Here is a 19,037-nt window from a genome sequence, read left to right on the forward strand (position 1 = left end):
TCCATTACACCATAAGAGAAGTACAGAATCTGTGCTGTCACTCCATCACACAAGTAAGGGTAAGAAGTACAGAATCTGTAGTATCACTTCTTTACACAAGTAAGGGTAAGTAGTACAGAATCTGTGCTGTCACTCCATCACACAAGTGAGGGTAAGAAGTACAGAAGCTGTAGTATCACTCCATTACACAAGTAAGGGTAAGAAGTACAGAAGCTGTACTGTCACTCCATTACACAAGTAAGGGTAAGAGAAGTACAGAAGCTGTACTGTCGCTCCATTACACCATAAGAGAAGTACAGAATCTGTGCTGTCACTCCATCACACAAGTAAGGGTAAGAAGTACAGAATCTGTAGTATCACTTCTTTACACAAGTAAGGGTAAGAAGTACAGAATCTGTGCTGTCACTCCATCACACAAGTGAGGGTAAGAAGTACAGAAGCTGTAGTATCACTCCATTACACAAGTAAGGGTAAGAAGTACAGAATCTGTAGTATCACTCCATTACACAAGTAAGGGTAAGAAGTACAGAAGCTGTAGTATCACTCCATTACACAAGTAAGGGTAAGAAGTACAGAATCTGTGCTGTCACTCCATCACACAAGTGAGGGTAAGAAGTACAGAAGCTGTAGTATCACTCCATTACACAAGTAAGGGTAAGAAGTACAGAAGCTGTACTGTCACTCCATTACACAAGTAAGGGTAAGAGAAGTACAGAAGCTGTACTGTCGCTCCATTACACCATAAGAGAAGTACAGAATCTGTGCTGTCACTCCATCACACAAGTAAGGGTAAGAAGTACAGAATCTGTAGTATCACTTCTTTACACAAGTAAGGGTAAGAAGTACAGAATCTGTGCTGTCACTCCATCACACAAGTGAGGGTAAGAAGTACAGAAGCTGTAGTATCACTCCATTACACAAGTAAGGGTAAGAAGTACAGAATCTGTAGTATCACTCCATTACACAAGTAAGGGTAAGAAGTACAGAAGCTGTAGTATCACTCCATTACACAAGTAAGGGTGAGAGAAGTACAGAAGCTGTAGTATCACTCCATTACACAAGTAAGGGTAAGAGAAGTACAGAAGCTGTACTGCCACTCCATTACACAAGTAAGGGTAAGAAGTACAGAAGCTGTAGTATCACTCCATTACACAAGTAAGGGTAAGAAGTACAGAAGCTGTAGTATCACTCCATTACACAAGTAAGGGTGAGAGAAGTACAGAAGCTGTAGTATCACTCCATTACACAAGTAAGGGTAAGAAGTACAGAATCTGTGCTGTCACTCCATCACACAAGTGAGGGTAAGAAGTACAGAAGCTGTAGTATCACTCCATTACACAAGTAAGGGTAAGAAGTACAGAATCTGTAGTATCACTCCATTACACAAGTAAGGGTAAGAAGTACAGAAGCTGTAGTATCACTCCATTACACAAGTAAGGGTAAGAAGTACAGAATCTGTGCTGTCACTCCATCACACAAGTGAGGGTAAGAAGTACAGAAGCTGTAGTATCACTCCATTACACAAGTAAGGGTAAGAAGTACAGAAGCTGTACTGTCACTCCATTACACAAGTAAGGGTAAGAGAAGTACAGAAGCTGTACTGTCGCTCCATTACACCATAAGAGAAGTACAGAATCTGTGCTGTCACTCCATCACACAAGTAAGGGTAAGAAGTACAGAATCTGTGCTGTCACTCCATCACACAAGTGAGGGTAAGAAGTACAGAAGCTGTAGTATCACTCCATTACACAAGTAAGGGTAAGAAGTACAGAATCTGTAGTATCACTCCATTACACAAGTAAGGGTAAGAAGTACAGAAGCTGTAGTATCACTCCATTACACAAGTAAGGGTGAGAGAAGTACAGAAGCTGTAGTATCACTCCATTACACAAGTAAGGGTAAGAGAAGTACAGAAGCTGTACTGCCACTCCATTACACAAGTAAGGGTAAGAGAAGTACAGAAGCTGTAGTATCACTCCATTACACAAGTAAGGGTAAGAAGTACAGAATCTGTAGTATCACTCCATTACACAAGTAAGGGTAAGAAGTACAGAAGCTGTAGTATCACTCCATTACACAAGTAAGGGTAAGAGAAGTACAGAAGCTGTAGTATCACTCCATTACACAAGTAAGGGTAAGAAGTACAGAATCTGTAGTATCACTCCATTACACAAGTGAGGGTAAGAAGTACAGAAGCTGTAGTATCACTCCATTACACAAGTAAGGGTAAGAAGTACAGAATCTGTAGTATCACTCCATTACACAAGTAAGGGTAAGAAGTACAGAAGCTGTAGTATCACTCCATTACACAAGTAAGGGTGAGAGAAGTACAGAAGCTGTAGTATCACTCCATTACACAAGTAAGGGTAAGAGAAGTACAGAAGCTGTAGTATCACTCCATTACACAAGTAAGGGTAAGAAGTACAGAAGCTGTAGTATCACTCCATTACACAAGTAAGGGTGAGAGAAGTACAGAAGCTGTAGTATCACTCCATTACACAAGTAAGGGTGAGAGAAGTACAGAAGCTGTAGTATCACTCCATTACACAAGTAAGGGTAAGAGAAGTACAGAAGCTGTAGTATCACTCCATTACACAAGTAAGGGTAAGAAGTACAGAATCTGTAGTATCACTCCATTACACAAGTAAGGGTAAGAAGTACAGAAGCTGTAGTATCACTCCATTACACAAGTAAGGGTGAGAGAAGTACAGAAGCTGTAGTATCACTCCATTACACAAGTAAGGGTAAGAGAAGTACAGAAGCTGTACTGCCACTCCATTACACAAGTAAGGGTAAGAGAAGTACAGAAGCTGTAGTATCACTCCATTACACAAGTAAGGGTAAGAAGTACAGAAGCTGTAGTATCACTCCATTACACAAGTAAGGGTAAGAAGTACAGAAGCTGTAGTATCACTCCATTACACAAGTAAGGGTAAGAGAAGTACAGAAGCTGTAGTATCACTTCTTTACACAAGTATGGGTAAGAGAGGTATAGATGTTCTCGCGACACTCCATTGAACAACACATGTAAGGGTTTCCAGTCTGCCACTGTACAATCTACCACAGGTCGGTACCTATGACATCATGGAGCCCTGACGTCACTTCCTGTGAGGTCATCCTTTGCATTTAACACGCTAATAAACGTGTTTTACAAGAAGTCCCTGACTGCGCCCCGTTGTTGGAGAATAAAAGGAGTACCCCACCCACAGAACCGCATGCAGGGTACCCTATCCACAGTATCCCACCCAGAGTACCCCCCGCAGTACCCAAGGCACAGTACCCCACCCACAGAACCGCATGCAGGGTACCCTATCCACATTATCCCCCGCAGAGTACCCCCACAGTACCCCACCCACAGAACCGCATGCAGGGTACCCTATCCACATTATCCCCCGCAGAGTACCCCCACAGTACCCCACCCACAGAACCGCATGCAGGGTACCCTATCCACAGTATCCCACCCAGAGTACCCCCACAGTACCCCGCCCACAGAACCGCATGCAGGGTACCCTATCCACATTATCCCCCGCAGAGTACCCCCCGCAGTACCCCACCCACAGAACCGCATGCAGGGTACCCTATCCACAGTATCCCACCCAGAGTACCCCCCGCAGTACCCCACCCACAGAACCGCATGCAGGGTACCCTATCCACAGTATCCCACCCAGAGTACCCCCACAGTACCCCGCCCACAGAACCGCATGCAGGGTACCCTATCCACAGTATCCCACCCAGAGTACCCCCACAGTACCCCGCCCACAGAACCGCATGCAGGGTACCCTATCCACAGTATCCCACCCAGAGTACCCCCCGCAGTACCCCACCCACAGAACCGCATGCAGGGTACCCTATCCACATTATCCCCCGCAGAGTACCCCCACAGTACCCCACCCACAGAACCGCATGCAGGGTACCCTATCCACAGTATCCCACCCAGAGTACCCCCCGCAGTACCCAAGGCACAGTACCCCACCCACAGAACCGCATGCAGGGTACCCTATCCACATTATCCCCCGCAGAGTACCCCCAGCAGTACCCCACCCACAGAACCGCATGCAGGGTACCCTATCCACAGTATCCCACCCAGAGTACCCCCCGCAGTACCCAAGGCACAGTACCCCACCCACAGAACCGCATGCAGGGTACCCTATCCACATTATCCCCCGCAGAGTACCCCCACAGTACCCCACCCACAGAACCGCATGCAGGGTACCCTATCCACAGTATCCCACCCAGAGTACCCCCCGCAGTACCCAAGGCACAGTACCCCACCCACAGAACCGCATGCAGGGTACCCTATCCACATTATCCCCCGCAGAGTACCCCCAGCAGTACCCCACCCACAGAACCGCATGCAGGGTACCCTATCCACAGTATCCCACCCAGAGTACCCCCCGCAGTACCCAAGGCACAGTACCCCACCCACAGAACCGCATGCAGGGTACCCTATCCACATTATCCCCCGCAGAGTACCCCCACAGTACCCCACCCACAGAACCGCATGCAGGGTACCCTATCCGTAGTATCCCACCCAGAGTACCCCCCGCAGTACCCAAGGCACAGTACCCCACCCACAGAACCGCATGCAGGGTACCCTATCCACATTATCCCCCGCAGAGTACCCCCACAGTACCCCACCCACAGAACCGCATGCAGGGTACCCTATCCGTAGTATCCCACCCAGAGTACCCCCCGCAGTACCCAAGGCACAGTACCCCACCCACAGAACCGCATGCAGGGTACCCTATCCACATTATCCCCCGCAGAGTACCCCCACAGTACCCCACCCACAGAACCGCATGCAGGGTACCCTATCCACAGTATCCCACCCAGAGTACCCCCCGCAGTACCCAAGGCACAGTACCCCACCCACAGAACCGCATGCAGGGTACCCTATCCACATTATCCCCCGCAGAGTACCCCCACAGTACCCCACCCACAGAACCGCATGCAGGGTACCCTATCCACAGTATCCCACCCAGAGTACCCCCCGCAGTACCCAAGGCACAGTACCCCACCCACAGAACCGCATGCAGGGTACCCTATCCACATTATCCCCCGCAGAGTACCCCCACAGTACCCCACCCACAGAACCGCATGCAGGGTACCCTATCCACAGTATCCCACCCAGAGTACCCCCCGCAGTACCCAAGGCACAGTACCCCACCCACAGAACCGCATGCAGGGTACCCTATCCACATTATCCCCCGCAGAGTACCCCCACAGTACCCCACCCACAGAAGCGCATGCAGGGTACCCTATCCGCAGTATCCCACGCAGAGTACCCCCCGCAGTACCCAAGGCACAGTACCCCACCCACAGAACTGCATGCAGGGTACCCTATCCACATTATCCCCCGCAGAGTACCCCCACAGTACCCCACCCACAGAAGCGCATGCAGGGTACCCTATCCACAGTATCCCACGCAGAGTACCCCCCGCAGTACCCAAGGCACAGTACCCCACCCACAGAACCGCATGCAGGGTACCCTATCCACATTATCCCCCGCAGAGTACCCCCACAGTACCCCACCCACAGAACCGCATGCAGGGTACCCTATCCACAGTATCCCACCCAGAGTACCCCCCGCAGTACCCAAGGCACAGTACCCCACCCACAGAACCGCATGCAGGGTACCCTATCCACATTATCCCCCGCAGAGTACCCCCACAGTACCCCACCCACAGAACCGCATGCAGGGTACCCTATCCACAGTATCCCACCCAGAGTACCCCCCGCAGTACCCAAGGCACAGTACCCCACCCACAGAACCGCATGCAGGGTACCCTATCCACATTATCCCCCGCAGAGTACCCCCACAGTACCCCACCCACAGAACCGCATGCAGGGTACCCTATCCACATTATCCCCCGCAGAGTACCCCCACAGTACCCCACCCACAGAACCGCATGCAGGGTACCCTATCCACAGAATCCCACCCAGAGTACCCCCCGCAGAACCCAAGGCACAGTACCCCACCCACAGAACCGCATGCAGGGTACCCTATCCACATTATCCCCCGCAGAGTACCCCCACAGTACCCCACCCACAGAACCGCATGCAGGGTACCCTATCCACAGTATCCCACCCAGAGTACCCCCCGCAGTACCCAAGGCACAGTACCCCACCCACAGAACCGCATGCAGGGTACCCTATCCACATTATCCCCCGAAGAGTACCCCCACAGTACCCCACCCACAGAACCGCATGCAGGGTACCCTATCCACATTATCCCCCGCAGAGTACCCCCACAGTACCCCACCCACAGAACCGCATGCAGGGTACCCTATCCACAGTATCCCACCCAGAGTACCCCCACAGTACCCCACCCACAGAACCGCATGCAGGGTACCCTATCCACATTATCCCCCGCAGAGTACCCCCACAGTACCCCACCCACAGAACCGCATGCAGGGTACCCTATCCACAGTATCCCACGCAGAGTACCCCCCGCAGTACCCAAGGCACAGTACCCCACCCACAGAACCGCATGCAGGGTACCCTATCCACATTATCCCCCGCAGAGTACCCCCACAGTACCCCACCCACAGAAGCGCATGCAGGGTACCCTATCCACAGTATCCCACCCAGAGTACCCCCCGCAGTACCCAAGGCACAGTACCCCACCCACAGAACCGCATGCAGGGTACCCTATCCACATTATCCCCCGCAGAGTACCCCCACAGTACCCCACCCACAGAACCGCATGCAGGGTCCCCTATCCACAGTATCCCACCCAGAGTACCCCCCGCAGTACCCAAGGCACAGTACCCCACCCACAGAACCGCATGCAGGGTACCCTATCCACATTATCCCCCGCAGAGTACCCCCACAGTACCCCACCCACAGAACCGCATGCAGGGTACCCTATCCACATTATCCCCCGCAGAGTACCCCCACAGTACCCCACCCACAGAACCGCATGCAGGGTACCCTATCCACAGTATCCCACCCAGAGTACCCCCACAGTACCCCACCCACAGAACCGCATGCAGGGTACCCTATCCACATTATCCCCCGCAGAGTACCCCCACAGTACCCCACCCACAGAACCGCATGCAGGGTACCCTATCCACAGTATCCCACCCAGAGTACCCCCCGCAGTACCCAAGGCACAGTACCCCACCCACAGAACCGCATGCAGGGTACCCTATCCACATTATCCCCCGCAGAGTACCCCCACAGTACCCCACCCACAGAACCGCATGCAGGGTACCCTATCCACATTATCCCCCGCAGAGTACCCCCACAGTACCCCACCCACAGAACCGCATGCAGGGTACCCTATCCACAGTATCCCCCGCAGAGTACCCCGACAGTACCCCACCCACAGAACCGCATGCAGGGTACCCTATCCACAGTATCCCACCCAGAGTACCCCCCGCAGTACCCAAGGCACAGTACCCCACCCACAGAACCGCATGCAGGGTACCCTATCCACATTATCCCCCGCAGAGTACCCCCACAGTACCCCACCCACAGAACCGCATGCAGGGTACCCTATCCACAGTATCCCACCCAGAGTACCCCCCGCAGTACCCAAGGCACAGTACCCCACCCACAGAACCGCATGCAGGGTACCCTATCCACATTATCCCCCGCAGAGTACCCCCACAGTACCCCACCCACAGAACCGCATGCAGGGTACCCTATCCACAGTATCCCACCCAGAGTACCCCCCGCAGTACCCAAGGCACAGTACCCCACCCACAGAACCGCATGCAGGGTACCCTATCCACATTATCCCCCGCAGAGTACCCCCACAGTACCCCACCCACAGAACCGCATGCAGGGTACCCTATCCACATTATCCCCCGCAGAGTACCCCCACAGTACCCCACCCACAGAACCGCATGCAGGGTACCCTATCCACAGTATCCCACCCAGAGTACCCCCACAGTACCCCACCCACAGAACCGCATGCAGGGTACCCTATCCACATTATCCCCCGCAGAGTACCCCCTGCAGTACCCCACCCACAGAACCGCATGCAGGGTACCCTATCCACAGTATCCCACCCAGAGTACCCCCACAGTACCCCACCCACAGAACCGCATGCAGGGTACCCTATCCACAGTATCCCACCCAGAGTACCCCCCGCAGTACCCAAGGCACAGTACCCCACCCACAGAACCGCATGCAGGGTACCCTATCCACATTATCCCCCGCAGAGTACCCCCACAGTACCCCACCCACAGAACCGCATGCAGGGTACCCTATCCACAGTATCCCACCCAGAGTACCCCCACAGTACCCCGCCCACAGAACCGCATGCAGGGTACCCTATCCACAGTATCCCACCCAGAGTACCCCCCACAGTACCCAAGGCACAGTACCCCGCCCACAGAACCGCATGCAGGGTACCCTATCCACAGTATCCCACCCAGAGTACCCCCCGCAGTACCCAAGGCACAGTACCCCACCCACAGAACCGCATGCAGGGTACCCTATCCACATTATCCCCCGCAGAGTACCCCCACAGTACCCCACCCACAGAACCGCATGCAGGGTACCCTATCCACAGTATCCCCCGCAGAGTACCCCCACAGTACCCCACCCACAGAACCGCATGCAGGGTACCCTATCCACAGTATCCCACCCAGAGTACCCCCCGCAGTACCCAAGGCACAGTACCCCACCCACAGAACCGCATGCAGGGTACCCTATCCACATTATCCCCCGCAGAGTACCCCCACAGTACCCCACCCACAGAACCGCATGCAGGGTACCCTATCCACAGTATCCCACCCAGAGTACCCCCCGCAGTACCCAAGGCACAGTACCCCACCCACAGAACCGCATGCAGGGTACCCTATCCACATTATCCCCCGCAGAGTACCCCCACAGTACCCCACCCACAGAACCGCATGCAGGGTACCCTATCCACAGTATCCCACCCAGAGTACCCCCCGCAGTACCCAAGGCACAGTACCCCACCCACAGAACCGCATGCAGGGTACCCTATCCACATTATCCCCCGCAGAGTACCCCCACAGTACCCCACCCACAGAACCGCATGCAGGGTACCCTATCCACATTATCCCCCGCAGAGTACCCCCACAGTACCCCACCCACAGAACCGCATGCAGGGTACCCTATCCACAGTATCCCACCCAGAGTACCCCCACAGTACCCCACCCACAGAACCGCATGCAGGGTACCCTATCCACATTATCCCCCGCAGAGTACCCCCTGCAGTACCCCACCCACAGAACCGCATGCAGGGTACCCTATCCACAGTATCCCACCCAGAGTACCCCCACAGTACCCCACCCACAGAACCGCATGCAGGGTACCCTATCCACATTATCCCACCCAGAGTACCCCCCGCAGTACCCAAGGCACAGTACCCCACCCACAGAACCGCATGCAGGGTACCCTATCCACATTATCCCCCGCAGAGTACCCCCACAGTACCCCACCGACAGAACCGCATGCAGGGTACCCTATCCACAGTATCCCACCCAGAGTACCCCCCGCAGTACCCAAGGCACAGTACCCCACCCACAGAACCGCATGCAGGGTACCCTATCCACATTATCCCCCGCAGAGTACCCCCACAGTACCCCACCCACAGAATCGCATGCAGGGTACCCTATCCACATTATCCCCCGCAGAGTACCCCCACAGTACCCCACCCACAGAACCGCATGCAGGGTACCCTATCCACAGTATCCCACCCAGAGTACCCCCACAGTACCCCGCCCACAGAACCGCATGCAGGGTACCCTATCCACATTATCCCCCGCAGAGTACCCCCACAGTACCCCACCCACAGAACCGCATGCAGGGTACCCTATCCACAGTATCCCACCCAGAGTACCCCCCGCAGTACCCAAGGCACAGTACCCCACCCACAGAACCGCATGCAGGGTACCCTATCCACATTATCCCCCGCAGAGTACCCCCACAGTACCCCACCCACAGAACCGCATGCAGGGTACCCTATCCACAGTATCCCACCCAGAGTACCCCCCGCAGTACCCAAGGCACAGTACCCCACCCACAGAACCGCATGCAGGGTACCCTATCCACATTATCCCCCGCAGAGTACCCCCACAGTACCCCACCCACAGAACCGCATGCAGGGTACCCTATCCACATTATCCCCCGCAGAGTACCCCCCGCAGTACCCAAGGCACAGTACCCCACCCACAGAACCGCATGCAGGGTACCCTATCCACATTATCCCCCGCAGAGTACCCCCACAGTACCCCACCCACAGAACCGCATGCAGGGTACCCTATCCACAGTATCCCCCGCAGAGTACCCCGACAGTACCCCACCCACAGAACCGCATGCAGGGTACCCTATCCACAGTATCCCACCCAGAGTACCCCCCGCAGTACCCAAGGCACAGTACCCCACCCACAGAACCGCATGCAGGGTACCCTATCCACATTATCCCCCGCAGAGTACCCCCACAGTACCCCACCCACAGAACCGCATGCAGGGTACCCTATCCACAGTATCCCACCCAGAGTACCCCCCGCAGTACCCAAGGCACAGTACCCCACCCACAGAACCGCATGCAGGGTACCCTATCCACATTATCCCCCGCAGAGTACCCCCACAGTACCCCACCCACAGAACCGCATGCAGGGTACCCTATCCACAGTATCCCACCCAGAGTACCCCCCGCAGTACCCAAGGCACAGTACCCCACCCACAGAACCGCATGCAGGGTACCCTATCCACATTATCCCCCGCAGAGTACCCCCACAGTACCCCACCCACAGAACCGCATGCAGGGTACCCTATCCACATTATCCCCCGCAGAGTACCCCCACAGTACCCCACCCACAGAACCGCATGCAGGGTACCCTATCCACAGTATCCCACCCAGAGTACCCCCACAGTACCCCACCCACAGAACCGCATGCAGGGTACCCTATCCACATTATCCCCCGCAGAGTACCCCCTGCAGTACCCCACCCACAGAACCGCATGCAGGGTACCCTATCCACAGTATCCCACCCAGAGTACCCCCACAGTACCCCACCCACAGAACCGCATGCAGGGTACCCTATCCACAGTATCCCACCCAGAGTACCCCCCGCAGTACCCAAGGCACAGTACCCCACCCACAGAACCGCATGCAGGGTACCCTATCCACATTATCCCCCGCAGAGTACCCCCACAGTACCCCACCCACAGAACTGCATGCAGGGTACCCTATCCACAGTATCCCACCCAGAGTACCCCCACAGTACCCCGCCCACAGAACCGCATGCAGGGTACCCTATCCACAGTATCCCACCCAGAGTACCCCCCACAGTACCCAAGGCACAGTACCCCGCCCACAGAACCACATGCAGGGTACCCTATCCACAGTATCCCACCCAGAGTACCCCCCGCAGTACCCAAGGCACAGTACCCCACCCACAGAACCGCATGCAGGGTACCCTATCCACATTATCCCCCGCAGAGTACCCCCACAGTACCCCACCCACAGAACCGCATGCAGGGTACCCTATCCACAGTATCCCCCGCAGAGTACCCCCACAGTACCCCACCCACAGAACCGCATGCAGGGTACCCTATCCACAGTATCCCACCCAGAGTACCCCCCGCAGTACCCAAGGCACAGTACCCCACCCACAGAACCGCATGCAGGGTACCCTATCCACATTATCCCCCGCAGAGTACCCCCACAGTACCCCACCCACAGAACCGCATGCAGGGTACCCTATCCACAGTATCCCACCCAGAATACCCCCCGCAGTACCCAAGGCACAGTACCCCACCCACAGAACCGCATGCAGGGTACCCTATCCACATTATCCCCCGCAGAGTACCCCCACAGTACCCCACCCACAGAACCGCATGCAGGGTACCCTATCCACAGTATCCCACCCAGAGTACCCCCCGCAGTACCCAAGGCACAGTACCCCACCCACAGAACCGCATGCAGGGTACCCTATCCACATTATCCCCCGCAGAGTACCCCCACAGTACCCCACCCACAGAACCGCATGCAGGGTACCCTATCCACAGTATCCCACCCAGAGTACCCCCACAGTACCCCACCCACAGAACCGCATGCAGGGTACCCTATCCACATTATCCCCCGCAGAGTACCCCCTGCAGTACCCCACCCACAGAACCGCATGCAGGGTACCCTATCCACAGTATCCCACCCAGAGTACCCCCACAGTACCCCACCCACAGAACCGCATGCAGGGTACCCTATCCACAGTATCCCACCCAGAGTACCCCCCGCAGTACCCAAGGCACAGTACCCCACCCACAGAACCGCATGCAGGGTACCCTATCCACATTATCCCCCGCAGAGTACCCCCACAGTACCCCACCCACAGAACCGCATGCAGGGTACCCTATCCACAGTATCCCACCCAGAGTACCCCCCGCAGTACCCAAGGCACAGTACCCCACGCACAGAACCGCATGCAGGGTACCCTATCCACATTATCCCCCGCAGAGTACCCCCACAGTACCCCACCCACAGAACCGCATGCAGGGTACCCTATCCACAGTATCCCACCCAGAGTACCCCCCGCAGTACCCAAGGCACAGTACCCCACCCACAGAACCGCATGCAGGGTACCCTATCCACATTATCCCCCGCAGAGTACCCCCACAGTACCCCACCCACAGAACCGCATGCAGGGTACCCTATCCACAGTATCCCACCCAGAGTACCCCCCGCAGTACCCAAGGCACAGTACCCCACCCACAGAACCGCATGCAGGGTACCCTATCCACATTATCCCCCGCAGAGTACCCCCACAGTACCCCACCCACAGAACCGCATGCAGGGTACCCTATCCACAGTATCCCACCCAGAGTACCCCCCGCAGTACCCAAGGCACAGTACCACACCCACAGAACCGCATGCAGGGTACCCTATCCACATTATCCCCCGCAGAGTACCCCCACAGTACCCCACCCACAGAACCGCATGCAGGGTACCCTATCCACAGTATTCCACCCAGAGTACCCCCCGCAGTACCCAAGGCACAGTACCCCACCCACAGAACCGCATGCAGGGTACCCTATCCACATTATCCCCCGCAGAGTACCCCCACAGTACCCCACCCACAGAACCGCATGCAGGGTACCCTATCCACATTATCCCCCGCAGAGTACCCCCACAGTACCCCACCCACAGAACCGCATGCAGGGTACCCTATCCACAGTATCCCACCCAGAGTACCCCCACAGTACCCCACCCACAGAACCGCATGCAGGGTACCCTATCCACATTATCCCCCGCAGAGTACCCCCTGCAGTACCCCACCCACAGAACCGCATGCAGGGTACCCTATCCACAGTATCCCACCCAGAGTACCCCCACAGTACCCCACCCACAGAACCGCATGCAGGGTACCCTATCCACAGTATCCCACCCAGAGTACCCCCCGCAGTACCCAAGGCACAGTACCCCACCCACAGAACCGCATGCAGGGTACCCTATCCACATTATCCCCCGCAGAGTACCCCCACAGTACCCCACCCACAGAACCGCATGCAGGGTACCCTATCCACAGTATCCCACCCAGAGTACCCCCACAGTACCCCGCCCACAGAACCGCATGCAGGGTACCCTATCCACAGTATCCCACCCAGAGTACCCCCCACAGTACCCAAGGCACAGTACCCCGCCCACAGAACCGCATGCAGGGTACCCTATCCACAGTATCCCACCCAGAGTACCCCCCGCAGTACCCAAGGCACAGTACCCCACCCACAGAACCGCATGCAGGGTACCCTATCCACATTATCCCCCGCAGAGTACCCCCACAGTACCCCACCCACAGAACCGCATGCAGGGTACCCTATCCACATTATCCCCCGCAGAGTACCCCCACAGTACCCCACCCACAGAACCGCATGCAGGGTACCCTATCCACAGTATCCCACCCAGAGTACCCCCACAGTACCCCACCCACAGAACCGCATGCAGGGTACCCTATCCACATTATCCCCCGCAGAGTACCCCCTGCAGTACCCCACCCACAGAACCGCATGCAGGGTACCCTATCCACAGTATCCCACCCAGAGTACCCCCACAGTACCCCACCCACAGAACCGCATGCAGGGTACCCTATCCACAGTATCCCACCCAGAGTACCCCCCGCAGTACCCAAGGCACAGTACCCCACCCACAGAACCGCATGCAGGGTACCCTATCCACATTATCCCCCGCAGAGTACCCCCACAGTACCCCACCCACAGAACCGCATGCAGGGTACCCTATCCACAGTATCCCACCCAGAGTACCCCCACAGTACCCCGCCCACAGAACCGCATGCAGGGTACCCTATCCACAGTATCCCACCCAGAGTACCCCCCACAGTACCCAAGGCACAGTACCCCCGCCCACAGAACCGCATGCAGGGTACCCTATCCACAGTATCCCACCCAGAGTACCCCCCGCAGTACCCAAGGCACAGTACCCCACCCACAGAACCGCATGCAGGGTACCCTATCCACATTATCCCCCGCAGAGTACCCCCACAGTACCCCACCCACAGAACCGCATGCAGGGTACCCTATCCACATTATCCCCCGCAGAGTACCCCCACAGTACCCCACCCACAGAACCGCATGCAGGGTACCCTATCCACAGTATCCCACCCAGAGTACCCCCCGCAGTACCCAAGGCACAGTACCCCACCCACAGAACCGCATGCAGGGTACCCTATCCACATTATCCCCCGCAGAGTACCCCCACAGTACCCCACCCACAGAACCGCATGCAGGGTACCCTATCCACATTATCCCCCGCAGAGTACCCCCACAGTACCCCACCCACAGAACCGCATGCAGGGTACCCTATCCGTAGTATCCCACCCAGAGTACCCCCACAGTACCCCGCCCACAGAACCGCATGCAGGGTACCCTATCCACATTATCCCCCGCAGAGTACCCCCCGCAGTACCCCACCCACAGAACCGCATGCAGGGTACCCTATCCACAGTATCCCACCCAGAGTACCCCCACAGTACCCCGCACACAGAACCGCATGCAGGGTACCCTATCCACATTATCCCCCGCAGAGTACCCCCACAGTACCCCACCCACAGAACCGCATGCAGGGTACCCTATCCACAGTATCCCACCCAGAGTACCCCCCGCAGTACCCAAGGCACAGTACCCCACCCACAGAACCGCATGCAGGGTACCCTATCCACATTATCCCCCACAGTATCCCACCCAGCGCCCCCCCCGGGCCCCGCACCGGAAGACGGCCAGGCAGGTGGCCGGGTGGTCGTAGAGCCGGTCCAGCAGCGCCGGGCTCAGCTCCTGCAGGAACTCGTGCAGGTTCTTGCAGCGCAGGTGCACGCGCTCCAGCTTCATGCTGCCGCGGGGCGGGGCGGGGCCTGCGGGGCGCTCCGAGGGTCTCCCCGGCTGCCCTGCACCAGGAGCCGGGAAGCGGTCTCACTGCTCCGGCCCGGGGAGAGTGACCAGAGCCGGGAAGAGCTGCCGGAGCCTCGCAGCCAACCAGCATCCAGGAAACATCCGGCCTCACATCCAATCAGAAGCCAGGAAACATCTAGCCTCACAACCAACCAGCATCCAGGGAACATCCGGCCTCACATCCAATCAGAAGCCAGGAAACATCTAGCCTCACAACCAACCAGCATCCAGGGAACATCCGGCCTCACATCCAATCAGAAGCCAGGAAACATCTAGCCTCACAACCAACCAGAATCCAGGGAACATGTGGCCTCACAACCAACCAGCATCCAGGAAACATACAGCCTCACAACTAATCAGAAGTTAGGACACATCTAGTCTTATAATCAATCAGAAGCCAGGACAAATGTAGCCTCAGACTCAACCAGCATCCAGGGAACATCTGGCCTCACAACTAATCAGAATCCAGGAAACATCTAGCCTCAGACTCAACCAGAATCCAGGAAACATACAGCCTCATAATCAATCAGAATCCAGGAAACATCTAGCCTCACAATCAATCAGAAGCCAGGAAACATCTAGCCTCAGACTCAATCAGAATCCAGGAAATATAGCATCTCAACCAATCAGATTACAGGAGTTATCTATTGCGCTGCAGCTGTAGACTATATTGGCTACTTGTTGGAACAAAGAACTCTTGTCTTGGATTGGTCAGTGGAACCCACGCCATAGGATTGGTGGCTGAGGCATTCAGCAAACTGCAGCATGCCATGTGATTGGTTGTTGTAACACAGGCCGTTGCTCATTGGCTGTGGCCATAGGGTACCCGTGTCTTGAGCATGTAATGTGTCCCCTGCGTGTCCCCCTTCCTGTCTCCGGACGGGCCCGGCCCCTGCACCGGAGGCCTCAGCTGTTCCCGGGAGAGGCGGCCGCGGGGCTTCGGTAACAATCGTCACCGTGCCTGATGCTGGTGAGTAGGCAAAGCCGGAGCCTGGGCAGAGTCTGTAGCGCTGCCGGCCGCCGAGAGCTACCCGGCCCGTACATATCCCTGTTACGTCATCACTAGCGGTCTGTGACGAGGAGCAGATGCGCCGCGCTGATCTCTTCAGTCCGACTTGTAACCTGCCCTAAGGCCCCTTTCCGCCCCCGCGCGGGATCCCCAGACCCGTCTGTGCTGCGGGGGGGCCGCGCGTGACACCGTCATGGCTTAGGAGTGACATCTATGTGTGACACGTTCATGGGATCAGTGTGCTTAGGAGTGACTTCTATGCGTGACGTGTTCATGGGATCAGTGTGCTTAGGAGTGACTTCTATGCGTGACGTGTTCATGGGATCAGTGTGCTTAGGAGTGACTTCTATGTGTGACACGTTCATGGGATCAGTGTGCTTAGGAGTGACTTCTATGCGTGACGTGCTTACTGTAGGAAAGTAGCCTCTTTCTAGCCTTGTTACCCCCACTTTTGGCCTGTTTGTGAGTGTATGTCAGGGTGTTTTCACTGTCTCACTGGGATCCTGCTAGCCAGGGCCCAGTGCTCATAGTGAAAACCCTATGTTTTCAGTATGTTTGTTATGTGTCACTGGGACCCTGCTAGTCAGGACCCCAGTGCTCATAAGTTTGTGACCTATAGGTATGTGTTCCCTGTGTGATGCCTAACTGTCTCACTGAGGCTCTGCTAACCAGAACCTCAGTGGTTATGCTCTCTCTGTACAGATTGTCACTAACAGGCTAGTGACCAATTTCACCAATTTACATTGGCATACTGGAACACCCTTATAATTTCCTAGTATATGGTACTGAGGTACCCAGGGTATTGGGGTTCCAGGAGATCCCTATGGGCTGCAGCATTTCTTGTGCCACCCATAGGGAGCTCTGACAATTCTTACACAGGCCCGCCAGTGCAGCCTGAGTGAAATAACGTCCACGTTATTTCACAGCCATTTACCACTGCACTTAAGTAACTTATAAGTCACCTATATGTCTAACCTTTACCTGGTAAAGGTTGGGTGCAAAGTTACTTAGTGTGTGGGCACCCTGGCACTAGCCAAGGTGCCCCCACATTGTTCAGAGCCAATTCCCTGAACTTTGCGAGTGCGGGGACACCATTACACGCGTGCACTACATATAGGTCACTACCTATGTATAGCGTCACAATGGTAACTCCGAACATGACCATGTAACATGTCTAAGATCATGGAATTCTCACCCCAAAGCCATTCTGGCATTGGGGAGACAATTCCATGATCCCCCGAGTCTCTAGCACAGACCCGGGTACTGCCAAACTGCCTTTCCTGGGGTTTCACTGCAGCTGCTGCCAACCCCTCAGACAGGCATCTGCCCTCCTGGGGTCAAGCCAGGCCTGGCCAGGAGGGCAGAACAAAGGACTTCCTCTGAGAGAGGGTGTTACACCCTCTCCCTTTCGAAAAAGGTGTCAGGGCCGGGGAGGAGTAGCCTCCCCCAGCCTCTGGAAATGCTGTGATGGGCACAAATGGTGCCCATCTCTGCATAAGCCATTCTACACCAATTCAGGGATCCCCCACCCCTGCTCTGGCACGAAACTGGACAAAGGAAAGGGGAGTGACCACTCCCCTGACCTGCACCTTCCAGGGGAGGTGCCCAGAGCTCCTCCAGTGTCCTCCAGACCTCTACCATCTTGGATTCAGAGGTGCTGCTGGCACACTGGACTGCTCTGAGTGGCCAGGGCCAGCAGGTGACGTCAGAGTCTCCTTCTGATAGGCTCTTACCTGTGTTGCTAGCCTATCCTCCTTCCTAGCTAGCCAAACCTCCTTTTCTGGCTATTTAGGGTCTCTGCTTTGGGGAATTCGTTAGATACCGAATGCAAGAGCTCATCAGAGTTCCTCTGCATCTCTCTCTTCACCTTCTGCCAAAGGATCGACCGCTGACTGCTCAGGACGCCTGCAAAACCGCAACAAAGTAGCAAAGACGACTACTACAACCTTGTATCTCTGATCCTGCCGCTTTCTCGCCTGTTTCCTGGTGGTGCATACTCTAGTGGTAGATTGCCTCCTCCTTGCACCAGGAGCTCTGAAGAAATCTCCTGCGGGACGACGGAATCTTTCCCCTGCACCCGCAGGCAACAAAAGACTGCATCACCGGTCCTCTGGGTCCCCTCTCAGCACGACGAGCATGGTCCCTGGAACTCAGCAACTCAGTCCAGTGACTCTTCAGTCCAAGTTTGGTGGAAGTAAGTCCTTGCCACCCCACGCTAGACTGCATTGCTGGGTACCACGTGATTTGCAGCTGCTCCGGCTCCTGTGCACTCTTCCAGGATTTCCTTCGTGCACAGCCAAGCCTGGGTCCCCGACACTCTAACCTGCAGTGCACAACCTCCTCAGTTGTCCTCCGGCGTCGTGGGACTCCCTTTTCTGTCTTCGGGTGAGCTCCAGTTCACTCCTCTTCCAAGTGCCTGTTCCGGTACTTCTACGGGTGCTGCCTGCTTCTGTGAAGGGTCCATTTTGGGAGGACTTGCTGGGCGCCCCCTCTGTCTCCTCATCCAACTGGCGACATCCTGGTCCCTCCTGGGCCACAGCAGCATCCAAAAACCCTAACCGCGACCCTTGCAGCTAGCAAGGCTTGTTTGCGGCCTTTCTGCAAGCTTCTTCACGACGTGGGACATCCATCCTCCAAAGGGGAA

General features: G+C 55.9%; 2 protein-coding genes across 4 annotated transcripts in view; one reads left to right on the top strand and one right to left on the bottom strand.

The window, feature by feature from the left end:
* GTF2H4 (general transcription factor IIH subunit 4) overlaps positions 1-15,470 on the bottom strand; it is a 50,598-nt gene extending 35,128 nt beyond the window's left edge. The window contains exon 1 of the mRNA XM_069241938.1: positions 15,206-15,470. Coding sequence (XP_069098039.1) covers positions 15,206-15,324 — 119 coding nt within the window. The 5' untranslated portion in view covers positions 15,325-15,470. The remainder of the gene's footprint in view (positions 1-15,205) is intronic.
* Positions 15,471-16,191: 721 nt separating this feature from the next.
* VARS2 (valyl-tRNA synthetase 2, mitochondrial) overlaps positions 16,192-19,037 on the top strand; it is a 140,570-nt gene continuing 137,724 nt past the window's right edge. For 2 of the 3 annotated variants that reach the window (XM_069241939.1, XM_069241942.1), the window contains exon 1: positions 16,192-16,354. The gene's annotated coding sequence lies outside the window, so the exon portion shown is untranslated. The remainder of the gene's footprint in view (positions 16,355-19,037) is intronic. The other variant, XM_069241941.1, reaches the window with a different exon arrangement.

Source organism: Pleurodeles waltl, chromosome 6 (assembly GCF_031143425.1).
Source record: "Pleurodeles waltl isolate 20211129_DDA chromosome 6, aPleWal1.hap1.20221129, whole genome shotgun sequence".
Taxonomy (NCBI): Eukaryota; Metazoa; Chordata; class Amphibia; order Caudata; family Salamandridae; genus Pleurodeles; species Pleurodeles waltl.